The sequence below is a fragment of the Podarcis bocagei genome, assembly GCF_964188305.1.
Source record: "Podarcis bocagei genome assembly, chromosome: 3".
NCBI classification, from domain to species: domain Eukaryota; kingdom Metazoa; phylum Chordata; class Lepidosauria; order Squamata; family Lacertidae; genus Podarcis; species Podarcis bocagei.
The window spans coordinates 25,863,272-25,876,039 of NC_138127.1; the positions used below are offsets into that span (position 1 = coordinate 25,863,272).

General features: G+C 42.6%; 2 protein-coding genes and 1 long non-coding RNA gene across 4 annotated transcripts in view; 1 reads left to right on the plus strand and 2 right to left on the minus strand.

Moving 5' to 3' along the window:
• LOC308583293 (uncharacterized protein) overlaps window positions 1–12,768 on the minus strand; it is a gene marked incomplete at its 5' end in the record, with an annotated part of 28,934 nt that overhangs the window by 11,775 nt on the left and 4,391 nt on the right. The window lies entirely within an intron of this gene.
• Window positions 1–12,768, plus strand: part of SH3BGRL2 (SH3 domain binding glutamate rich protein like 2) — a 29,375-nt gene that overhangs the window by 4,384 nt on the left and 12,223 nt on the right. The window contains exon 2 of the mRNA XM_081187383.1: window positions 7,974–8,159. Within this exon, the coding sequence (XP_081043509.1) occupies window positions 7,974–8,159 (186 nt within the window). The remainder of the gene's footprint in view (window positions 1–7,973; window positions 8,160–12,768) is intronic.
• Window positions 7,227–12,768, minus strand: part of LOC308583435 — a 60,050-nt gene continuing 54,508 nt past the window's right edge. The window contains exons 3-5 of one of the 2 annotated variants that reach the window (XR_014006212.1): window positions 9,648–9,816; window positions 8,193–8,307; window positions 7,227–7,655 (exon numbers count right to left, since the gene is read on the minus strand). This is a non-coding gene — a long non-coding RNA (uncharacterized lncRNA). The remainder of the gene's footprint in view (window positions 7,656–8,192; window positions 8,308–9,647; window positions 9,817–12,768) is intronic. The other variant, XR_014006211.1, reaches the window with a different exon arrangement.

The window sequence follows — 12,768 nt, forward strand, 5'->3', positions numbered from 1 at the left end:
TAGGGTACCCTGGAGTACAAGAAGTGCTAACCTTGTTTTTCCAGCAGAACTTGAGATATGCAGGTGGAACTCCCATGATATATTGCAGTGCAGTTCTGCTGGTGAAGAGGTGCTGACAGGGCTGGCAAAACCAGGGTGGAATCATGGGGGAGGATCACGACTGCACCCCCATTGGCTGGCAGCTTTTTACACCAGGAATTTCTTCCCACTGGCTTCAGTGGGAGCGGGAGAAACAAAACAAAATCTTGCCATAGTGGCATGACATAGCATAAGATAAGGTGTTGTTCAACACCCAGTTGCATCACACCACCAACTGTATATGAACCCTGCATAGGGAGATAACACATCAGATAAGAAGGTGCAGTGCATCCCGGGGCCATATATCTCTGGCTCCAAGTCACACATACCTAGAGCTCACAAAGGAATGTCCTGGTTTTTGGGGAGGGGAACTATGGAGAAAGGAGCACATTACCTAACAAGGGGGCTTTTCTGTGCACATTGCTAACACTTCCCCTACTAGAACCCTGATAGGTACTCTGCCAAGAGAGGATCGGCCTCCACTCTGTTCCAACAAAGTGAGTTCCCAGGAGAGAGTACCCCACATGGGTAAACAAGGGAAGAGAGGAAACCACTGTTTTAGTGGATAACTGCTGCAGCCATCTACCAGGCCTTCCACTCCAGCCATTGCCACTGCTGCCCAATTCACCACCACTGATGGTGTTAAATAAAGGCTGTAACAATTCCAGCTGTGTCTCTGTTCCTGTGATGGTCAGCAGATAGGGTCCTACCACCCTTCCCATTGTAATGTACTTCAAGTGTTAGCATCCAGGGACAGAGGGTTCTTCCCTTGCTTGCTGAAGACCCTGTGCTTGTTGATGGTCCTTGTACAGGATGGTGAGGGGAGCAACCCCAGAAAGTCATTGCCCTTCTGGCACCCTCCCCTCTTCCTTCCAGCAACTTGTGTTACGGTTGTATCTCCAGCTGTTGGACCAGGAGAAGCGGAGGGGTTTGGGCGCATAGCAAGGTGATCCCAAGAGGCACCAGTAATTCTAATGTGAATGAGCATGTGTGGCTAGATTGGATGGTGAGGCCTAAGTGAAAGCTGCCATGATGCCCTACAGTCACCATTTGCCGGTCACTCCGGCTATGTCATTGCTGAGCCTCAAGCCTTATTTAATCCCTCCCAACCTCAATTATATTCTAAGGGGAAGAGCAAGGGTGAACTCACTGTCTCCTGGATGCTCTCCTTACACTTCCTTGAGCCCTCTGTCTTATGTGTTGGGGGCTAAACTTTTGCAGTAGGGTGCCTGCTGTATTCAAATTGGCTCCTTATGTGTTTTGAAACCCCAACCAAGCCCAGACTTGCTTTGGCACTTGATTGCTGCTGTTACGTGCCTCTGCTGCTTGTTTGTGTGGCTCTGTCCATTCTTTTGAAATGCATGGGATGCCTTTGCAGGAATTTGTACACAAGGAAGTGCTGTGTGTGTGAAAGAGAGTACTGAAAATTAGCAATCGAATCCATGTTTACTTGTTAGGAAAACCAACAAAAAAATGTATTGTAGCATTTCAATTTATTTTAGTATAAGCCTTCATGCATCTGATGAAATACACTCCAGCACGCACACTTATATGCCATAACCAATGTGTCAGCCTTTGAGGTGGGATAAGGAACCCAGGACCCTCCAGATGCTGTTGAAGAACAGTTCCCACCAACCCTGAACATGGGGCAGATGGGATTTGGAGACCCACAACATCTGGATGATTGCAGCAAATTCCATGTGTTTGCTTCAATGCATCCTTCCCCTTACAAAAGACCAATGTAGCTACATCTCTGGAACTTGCTACTTGGAAATAGGACCCAATGGATCTTGTATTCACTGAGTGCAAGCCTCACACTCTCAAATAAGTGTGTGTTTAGGATTGCAGCTTAAATTTCTTTTTTTATTATTATTATTATATATTGTAGCTAATCTGTTTCTGTGGCTTTTTGTATTAGAAAATCAATGGAGCAACAAACTTTTAAGATGGGATGGGCATTGATAACGCTGATGAAATGTTGGACTTGATTTTGTCCAGCAGTGGTTCATCTTTTATTGCATCAAATGCAGACGTTTCCTCAAAGCCAGCAACAATGAAAAGCTGTTTCTGCACATGAAATGCATCCCCTCTGAGAACCTCTCTTCCACTTCTTCTCCCAACCCAGCTACCACAGAAAATAGGTTTCTCTTATTTCCAAGTGTGCCTCACTAATCATGTGGTGAGTGATTTCATTTCTGGCAGCACTTATTTGGAAGATGAGGGAAAGGAGGGTAACTGAATCTCCTTCTTGGCAATTTGCACTGTCAGAAATTGCAGTGCCAAGCATCTATCTGGCTTGGAGAGGTACAACCCACTTCACCACACAAGCTTTTTGGGATCAAGTGTGCTGCTTCTGTATCCCCCCCCCCCGTTATTGCCTTTCATTGTTGAAAAACAATATCTGAATTTGATCATTTTCTGTGGGTTTGAAAAAGAAAACATTCAGTGCAATGGCAATGTCAGACAATTGGAATGCTTTGTCATGCTTCTGATGTTGAGACATGAGTGCAGTTGGAGAAGGCATCTTCTGCCTAAAAGATGGGCTCATACTGATGTACTCTACTGATCTTGGCATTCTGTTGAAGAGGGTCTCCTACAGAAAGCATCTCAGTTCTGCACTGTACAGGAATTGGGCCTTAAGTGTGGCTCCTACCCTTTGGAACTTCCTCCTGTTATATATCAGACAGGCCCCATCTCTATTGCTCTTTTGGCATCTATTGAAGACCTTCCTTTTCCATCAAGCCTCTTAAATAGAAATCTTTATCCTAGTTTGCATCTGCTGTACTGGATTTCAATTCTCCCCCACCCCCCATATAGAATCATTTTCAAATGCCAAAGCTCCCCGCCCCCATGAAATCGCTTTAAGGTATTTTATGGGGGGAAACCTTTCAGATCCATGCTTTCTAGACACAGGACAAGCAGAAGTGTGGACAAGCCCTTAAATGGAATAAAAAAAAAAGCATCCCTTCATTTCCATGCTAGTTGAATACACATTTGAAGTTCTAGATTTGTAGGTGCCTGTTCTTTCACTGAATAAAATTAGTTTTGCTGGAGTTATCAGTCCTTGCTCATTACTTCTTTGGAAGTGTGAAGGAAATAAAGCAACCCTTCTTGGGAATGTACAGCTGGAAGTTTTCCATCTTAACTTGTTGACACCTGCCTGGCGACTGCACATTTTTTGTGCCTACTTCTAAACTGCTTAATACGGTATTGACATTTGTTTAGCCAACTCTTGTTATCTATCTGCTGATTTTGCTTTCGGGCTAAGCTGCTGAATAAATTTGCTCCGACGTGCAGAAATGCTAGTCCTGTGTTCCCTACCAGTTGATGAGCTAATTGTCTCTGTTGAAAGGGGGAGTGTAAGCTCTGCTTGTGAACCAGCTGACAAATAACATATTTCAGAGGTTACTGCATTTTGCTTTGTCCATTGGCATTAATGCATTCACGGAGCTGAACTTTCCCCATTTACATTCAAAATGTGTGTGTGTGTGTGTGTGTGTGTGTGTGTGTGTAGCATTTAGCAAGTGCAAATCTTCCCCCACCCTTCCTATATTAGAAGTTTGGAATGATGCATTTCAGTTTTATTCTTTTGGTCACTTTAAAGGCACTGGAACAAAAGGTGCACTCTGTATATTAATTACTTGTATATGAATGTTAATGTGGATTAACTAGGCACTTGCAGCTGACCTGCAAGTATTTGGCTTGCTAGTTTGACACAGGATATTCAGTCTAGTTTCTCATGGTCCCATTGGCTTTCATGCCTCCTTGATACCTTCTGCCAAAGTTGACCAGTCATCAGAGCTGCTGTGCCTCTCTGTTCCCATCCTGCCAAGAACACAGTTCTGCACAAGAGTTTTCCCTAGCCCATCTTTCCCACTAATCCACCAGATGGGTGGAGTATAAATAAAATTATTATTATTATTATTATTATTATTATTATTATTATTATTATTATTATTATTATTTCCTCGTCTCTTTAGACTCATTTGTCCTGAGGCCCTTTCCTGCCACTGCATGTAAACAGCAGATTATTTTCCTCATCTCCCTACTATATGTTCTCTATATTTCATCCCCATGGCCTATCTCTTCCCTTTACTTCAGCTACCCTTCTTCTAGGGTCTCTCAGTCTTCTATGCATCCTGGATTGAGAGTACTGTAAAAGGTAAAGGGACCCCTGACCATTAGGTCCAGTCGTGTCCAACTCTGGGGTTGTGGCGCTCATACACCATCAAATTTGAAACAACCAAATGCACTCCTTTCATGGGGTGTATACACACTACCCACATCAGCAGGGAAATGTAGCTTTTTTCACCTCCCTGTGTCTATAGGTAGTGGAGTAGACTTGCATAGCCACCTTTTAAAAAATAGGATGATGTGTACACATCATATGCTTGTAGTTTTTGAAGCAACCCTGAACTCTCTTACGTTCCTAATCCTCTTTTACTTGGTCAGCATTGCTGGTTCTTGACTACATCTCTCCTCCTGGTGCTGAGATTGACAATCTGTTCCTAGTAGATAGATGTATATAATATGTGTAACATGATGCACAGTGAAAAACACATGGCATTGTTGTAAATGCAGTAGTGTATCTCCTGTGAGGTTTTCCTTCCTAGCCAAAGTTTCCTTCGCAGAAGTTGTACTTCTTCACAACAGTCTGTCAAGAACTGCTCCCCTTCCAGCAATTAGAACGTTTGCAAACAACCCAGGCAAAAGTTGTAGTTGATAGTTAAAATGATATTAAAAGTGGCTATTATGTGTCACTGTCTCAATAACTCCACAATTCTACAGTTCTATGATTTTATGAAGTAGTGTGGTAACCCACTATTTTAGGAAATACTGGACTACAGGATAACACTTATTAAATATAATTGTGCTAACAAGTGAAAAAAGGGATTGTATGAGTATGTGTATTATTATTGTGTATGCATTTAATTATATATAATTAACTGCATACATGTAATACAATATAATCCCCCCCACTTGTTAACACAGTTACGGTATATTTAATAAGAGTTGTCTTCTAGTCAAGCAAATCCAAGGTCTGTACACCCTTTTTTTTTTTTTGCTAAGATTACAGGTTTGAGCATAGAAAAATGTAATTTTCACAAAACAGAATGTTAGGTTAAAGGAATTAATGTTGAATATAGTCAACATTCTGGATGTCATCTGGTGAACCTGCATTTTTTGAAATTGAGGAAATACACATCTGCTGTATTTTTGAGGAGGACTGATGCACCTGTTATCTTGCAAGCAAAACACAAACTCATACCAGTGATTCTAGATGTGTGCAATATAATGTATATGCATAACATTACAATAACTCCTAGGCTGCATTGTTATGCTCATGGACCAAAATGCAATTTACATCTGAGTAAGCAAATACTGGTATATGTTGCCATTTATTGTAGTGCACTATATTGTGCTTCTATCTTTGCCATTTTTCAGACTGGAGATACGAGTGGAAAACACTCACCAGATTGTGCTTTATGGATTACTTGCTGTGAATAACCCATCTGTAAATCTCCATTTTCTGTCTTCTGAACAGTCATTAACAATGTATGTGCATACAGACATGTCCTTCATGAATTGTCATTACTAAAAACATTTCCTACTTACAACAGCCAAGAGTCTAAGGAAGGATGTAAAAGGCGCATAACAGGCATTAAGAGAGCCTCAATGCTATATTTTTTAAAGAGGCAAAAGGATTGCACTGTGTTATAAGGACTAGACAGATTGTGCCAGCTTGATTAGAGGGCAGTGCATCAAACAGCGATCTTTGCAAAAATTAACCTCCCACTGCTGGTTTTTTTTTTTTTTTTAAATGTTTAAAAACTGGAGAGCATATTGCATGATAACATTCTCTCATCTCCCCACGCCCCAAATGTGTGGCACATTAGAAGTTAATTGAACATCTGCCTGGAGAAGCCAGCAGCTCTTCTGTGATGTACATAATGATGCGGTTGCCATGGCAAATAGCCACCGAATCACTGATTTTTGCCTTTCTCAGGCCCCCAGCGGGGCTTCTTAATGGAGTATTGCTCAGATGATCCCAGCATATGTCTCAGCTGAGTCAATGGCCTGCTGGAGAAATGGTTTTTATTGGCTGTTGCCTAATTTCGCTCCATAACATCAACCCTTTTCCTTGAATTCAAGTTTAATTATTTGTAAGGAAACAAGAGAACCTGCCCTTTTCAGTTGAGGTGTCAACAGAGGCAAATTGGTAGCTTCATGTAACCCTAGAAAGCTAGAAAGCGATGACAAGGCCACTTAACCCACCCTGCGCTTTAAGAGCAATCCAGAATAAAATTGCTTTGGAGTGAAGTTTGTGCAACCTATTGTGTCCAGAAATTCTATAGGTTCACAGAATAGTGAGATATTCAGGCATAGCCCATTGGAAACATTCTTCAGTTTCCAGTGAGGGGCTTCAATGCAAATACAAAAATTGGACATCTTCAACCTGTTTTTAAAAGAAAAAAATCTAATTTCAATCAGTTTAGCAATGAAAAAAGCTCTTATATATCAAACATATTGTTGGCATCCATCTGTCTCAAGAGACAATGGAGTGTGCGTCTGGGGGTGAAGTCAAATTGCTGCTTTCGCAGCATGCAAGGTTGCATGGGGTGCAAGGTCCTGGGTTGCCCAGATAACAAGACCCCCCTCTTAGCCTTTCTGCTGTGGTCCAAAGGAAGGCAGAGCAATAAGTTTGTCACCAGCTTGGCTGCTGGAGTTGCCGGAAGGAGGCGTACAAGGTGCTATCCAATCATCTTAGCGATTCTACTCTGGATTTGTTTAGTGTTTACTCCTTAGCCTTTTCTCAGGGAGATACTTTTTTTTATCATAACAATTGTAATCCTCTCAAGTCAGCTTAGAGGTGGACCCCGGGAGGGCAGGCAGCTCTGCGCGACCCTCCGGAGGCCGGCACGGCTTGGCGCCGGGCTCCGAAGGGTTGCGCAGAGCTGCGCGGACCCCGGGAGGGCAGGCAGCTCTGCGCGACCTTCCAGAGCCCGCTGCGGCTTCGCGCCAGGCTCCGGAGGGTTGCGCAGGGCTTCAGCGAAAGCCTGTATTCGCCCCATAGGACGCACCCACATTTCCCCTTCATTTTTGGAGGGGAAAAAGTGCGCCCTATAGGGCAAAAAATACGGTAATAAGACACCCATGGCTGCGTCAAGCACATCTGCCTACCTTATGTAATGAGGTTGCGGACAGACAGTCCCGAGTGCTGACACTATACTGAACTAAATCCCAAATACCATTCATTCATATCTTGAGTCTGAGTGTGGCTCCATCTTGTCTGCCTCTCTTCACCCCTAGCTACATCAAGTGGAAGTATATGGTGATCTACTCATTGTTCAGATAGGTTAGCTAAGCCGTACTGGCTGGCGCTAATGGGCGCTGTAGTCCAAAGTATTTTCAAGGCACGATGAAAGTGTCTTCAAGGCACCAGGCTGATGGGTTAGTTCTGTTCAGTGCCTCCCTTGTTGTCACATGGCTTAGGTCAGCTTCTCTGAATTTGGATGTAGCAGGGAGACTTTTCTGCTTGTGTCTAAACCTGCCCATTGATTCAGAGAATAAAAAACCTGTGGGGAAAAATAGAATTTAAAATTGGCGATGGGAATGAAAGGCTGCATTCTTGGGTTCAATAGTTGCACTTAAGAGACCTGCATCGACAAGAACATGTTTTGCCTCCCAGGTCTACCATCATGGGGTTGTGATTGGGGGGGGGGGGAGGATGCAGGAAATCCATCACACTTAAAAGCCCTGTTGCTAGAAATCAATTGTACTGCATGTCTTCAAAGTAACTTTATCCCACTAACTTGGTTTGCATAGTGTCTTAGCAAACAACTAAGTTGCATCCTGATTTTGTTTTGTTCCCCCTGCCCCCCCCCCAATCCCAGATAAAGAAGAGGCAGCAAGACATTGTACGATTTCTGGAAGGCAACAAGATCAACTTTGAAGAGGTGGATATCACCATGTCGGAGGAGCAAAGGCGATGGATGTATAAAAACATTCCTCAAGACAAGCAGCCTGCACAAGGCAACCCGCTCCCACCCCAGATTTTCAATGATGATCAGTACTGTGGAGTAAGTAACTTTTGAAGCTTCTACCTTTCTCACCTGTGTTAGCTTTGGCCATCCTCATCTTTGTGAACTGCATAAGCACCACTGGTTTTTCCTGACAACTCAAAAATCGAGAGAATGACCATAGTGGTACTTTGTTGTTGTTCCCATCCTGCATTGGTAGATAGCATGGCAATGAGAAATACCCTATGCAGAATGGTCAGGGTTAATGCTCAACTTTTGATCTGTTTTTTGGTATTTCCTACACTAACAATTCTGTATTTGGATCCTAAATGTTTGATCGTCTTTGTCTTGGAGCCATTTGCATGCTGCTTTGGGAAATTTCTAGGGCAGATTATTGACTCATTCCATTATTCAGTATCATCATTAAAAAGTCATTAAAAATAATATTAAAATTGTTTGTTATTTCTGGTACCAGGGTTGTTTTTCTTCTGTATCCGAAAGGTTTGGGTTACCTTCTAGCCTATTGCTTATTGCAGGCAGAGGCAAACTTGGCCCTCCAGATGTTTTGGGACTACAACTCCCATGATCCCTAGATAACAGGACCCAGTGGTCAGGGATAATGGGAATTGTAGTCCCAAAACATCTGGAGGGCCCAGTTTGCCTATGCCTGGCTTATTGGTGACGTGTTAGTTTTAATTCTTAAGCAAGTTTTTTTGGAAGGCTTTTTCATACAAAATTTGTCAGTGAAATTCTACTCAGTATTGATCCAGAGCAGATTCCAATGTATAGTTAGCAGAGTGAAAACTTAAACACTTCACAGGATTCCTAAAAAATAGATCAGAGTCAATTGATATTTCATCCAGCAGAGCTTTACTGCTACTGAAGTCAAGTGAGCATAATGGTCACAAATCCAGTATTCAGGATTGGCACTGTCCATAAAAAATCCAGTTGCAGCAGACTTAACTTAAACTTACGTTAAATTATAATAAGTCTAAACCTTAACACTGTATACAGAACACTACACCAGAGGTAAAAGAGATAGAAAGAGAAAGTGAAGCCCAGACTCATTCTGGCCTATTACAGTGGTACCTCAGAAATTGAACGGAATCCGTTCCAGAAGTCTGTTCGACTTCCAAAATGTTCAGAAACCAAGGTGTGGCATCCAATTGGCTGCAGAAAGGTTCCAAAGAACGTTCACAAACCAGCACAGTCACTTCCGGGTTTGGGGTGTTCGGGAGCCGAAACGTTTTACTTGCAAGGCATTCGGGATCCAAGGTACGACTGTATTATAGTCAGCATGAGCTTAACAGAAAAAGATAAGAGAACCAGTTTAAGCCAGCTGTATTCAGCTTCCCTGAAGAAATAACCCAAACATCACGAACTTTCTGCTTGTTTCTTTCACACAGAGAGGCTTCCAGAACCCTTTTGAATAAAATAGAATAGGAAAGATCTCTACACATCAGATCAATACTTTCTGCACTAAGAAATGCCAACTGGCATAACTGTGGTCCTGAAGTGGTTTTGTTCTGCAAATGTTTTAACACTTACCTTGTATGAGTATCACACACATGCAACCTCTTTGTTGATAATGACTTCATTATCCCGCTCACAAGGACTTGGCAGTAACTGGGCTATGGGATGTGTATTTGAACTGCAGGGATCTGACCCTGCAGTTCATCCTTAGATGAAAGGATTGTGGACTCAAGGAGATCCAGCACTTAAATAAATGCATAAAAGTGCACAAATCACTCATTATGACTCTCTCTCTCTCTCTCTCTCTCTCTCTCTCTCTCTCTCTCTGTGTGTGTGTGTGTGTGTGTGTTTTGGGGTGCGGTTGGGGAAGGACAGGATTGTTGAAAAGATCTTAAGGCCTAACCTTCAAAGCACGACCAAAACCATCCGTGTGTGTGTGTGTGTGTGTGTGTGTGAGCTGGGTTTTTTTTTGTTGTTATTGAGGGTTGGAGCTAATCTTACTAGTGTTTGTGCAAGTAGTTGCTGTGTCCCCATTGGATTATGATTGATCAGCAGAGTTGACCCCAGGCTTGTGGGGGCATGCTTAAACACCCACAATCCTTGGACTGAGCCAACATCTGGAAATACCCTTGCACTATTATTTAATGCCAACATAATGGGACGATTCTGTTAATATAGCTGAGTTCCCAGCATCTGCTTTAATCTCTTTCTAGTTGCTTGATTGTGCTGTCTTTGCAATTAAGTGTAATGAGCACCTGAGCTCTGAAAATTGATAATTGAAAACGGGAGCCTCAGTCTTGTGATGGTGGGGTCATGAGTGATCTAAATCTGATTTACAAAGTATTATTGGTGGTTCTGACTGTCCTTGGAAAGCAGCCAAGCTCTGCCCTTTCTTGTTTTATATTCAGTGCAGTCTGTGCTTGACAACCTGTTAACTATTTCTGCAATTATGGGAGCTTTCTTTGCCTTTCATGTTTTCAGATGTTGTGGAGAAGGGTGAAGCAAACCTCTTTGCATATTTTTTCAATTGTTGAGCAAGGACCCTGAAGATGGGTTTTTGCTGAAGATTTTTCTGCAGATATAAGAGTAAAAAGGAACATCCCCTCCCCTGTGTTCATCATTTTGCCTCTTCATTTCTCCCTGTGCATCCTCATCAGTATCAGTTTTGATTTATCACCTGCTTTTCACCCTAGGGTGCCAGGGAGGGTCACAACAATTTAAAATACAACATTAAAAACAAATTATATAATTACAGTGTGTGCATGTGCATGCATGATTAAAAGAGAGAGACATAAAATCATGCTCTGATACATGCTTTGAACACTGAGCTCAAAGGTGATAGTTTTACCTTTTAAAGCTTGTCACTGTTCTATGTATTTATGCAGTTCCTGCACACACCCATACACACAAAATCTGCAAGGCATGATTGAGAAATCCTTTCAAAGTGGCTTAATGATCTGTCTCTTCTGGCAGACAGCCATGGTAATTTAGTTACTGCAAGGAGATGCAAAACTATACTTCATTTATCAGGGATGCTTCCTGGGTGACATTTTAAAGACAGCAGGTGTACTCTCAAGTCACCCGCAAATGTGTGTAAATGTCATGTGAAAATGAAAACACTCAGCACAATAAGCTGGGTTTCTCTATTAGGTGAGGGCCAGAATTCTGCTCTTGAAAATGCCAAGGAAGGAACTGTTGCTTCAGTAGGGATGCTGTTATACCTGAATGCTCATTCATGGATGTTCCTCTTGTAGTTCTTGCATATAGACCTGTGGCCTGCCAGATAGTGCTGGGCTGCAATACAACTCCCATCATCCTTGGCCATGCTGGGTGCAGCTAATGGGAGCTGGAGCCCAGTAACACCTGGAGGACCACAGGTTCCCCCACCACTTATGCTAGGTAAGTCAGTAGGTCCATCTCTCAAATGGCAAAAGGGGGACAGAGAAGATGGACAAGGGAACTGAGGCTGAAAGCAGTTTGCTTAAGGCAAACCAATGAGTTCATGGCAGAAGTAAGATTGAAAGCCAGAGAGTTTCTGATTTTTGTAGCTCAGTCTCTCATCCACTTTGCCATATCAGCACAGCTAAATGCTTCCTCAGCTAAATCCTGGGATTTGATTGAATCTCCCCTTTGTGCAATCATTTTAATTAAAAGGAAGCCTTCTTGTTTTGATGCTGTGCAGTGATAACGGGATCTAAGTACAACTTTTCCATCCTGATATTTTGGGATCTTGGCTTCCACATATTAATTTCAGACAAACTTTGTGTATAGCTCAAAACGAAGCTGGACAACACCTGCATGGTTCTGCCTAAAGGTGTTTGGCCCATTCGTTATGTGTTGGTGGGATCCCTGTGTGCTGGGGCTTGTAGAATTTGGGTCCATCAAAGACAGCTATCTTACTTGCCAAACCCCACCATCCTACTTATTGGAGTTGTAGGCAGGTAGGGTTGAGAACAGAATGAGGACAGTTCTTAGGACATGAATCTCTTCATAGAATCATAGAGTCAGAAAGAACCACCCCTGCAATGCAGGAATCTTTTGCCCAACATGGGGCAAACACTTGACACTGGAATAGTCTCATTCTCATCCCCCCTATTTACATAAAAAACAAATCAGGATTTTGCATATTCCCAACAAATACTTACAAAAACCTTTGAGAGTTTTTGTGAATACTCAAAAAGAATGCTTGCAAAACACTCGAGTTTCTTCCCAAGGCCGCTGGTGTCAGTTTTTAGAATCAAAACCATTGGGGCATCATTAATTAAAAAGCAAACAAGCACCCTTGCCTGTTGGGGATCCCTTCATCACATTATTTTGTGTGTAATGTGATGCTTGCTTGGATAGAATAAAGAGAAATCAACGTTCCTTACAAAATGGTTTCCTTTCATGTAAGCGATAGTGGTGGTGTGTGTATGTTGGATACTTGTTAAGACCAGCTTTTGTGTAGGAATATCTTATTGGAGGTATTAGAAGTTCACTTAACATTCACTTGAAGGAGGGGCCCTGTTGAGGATATGTTACCCCCGCTGCAACCCCCCACCCAGCCCCTGGCAACAGTGCTGATGGAATGAAGTGGTTGGAATCTTCCAACAGCAGCATCAAAAATATTTTTCAGTCCATGAGCCATATGCCTTCATGGGCCACCTTCCAGGAGCATGCTAGTGGTGGCCAGAGCAGTGGATGTGGCAATGCCATG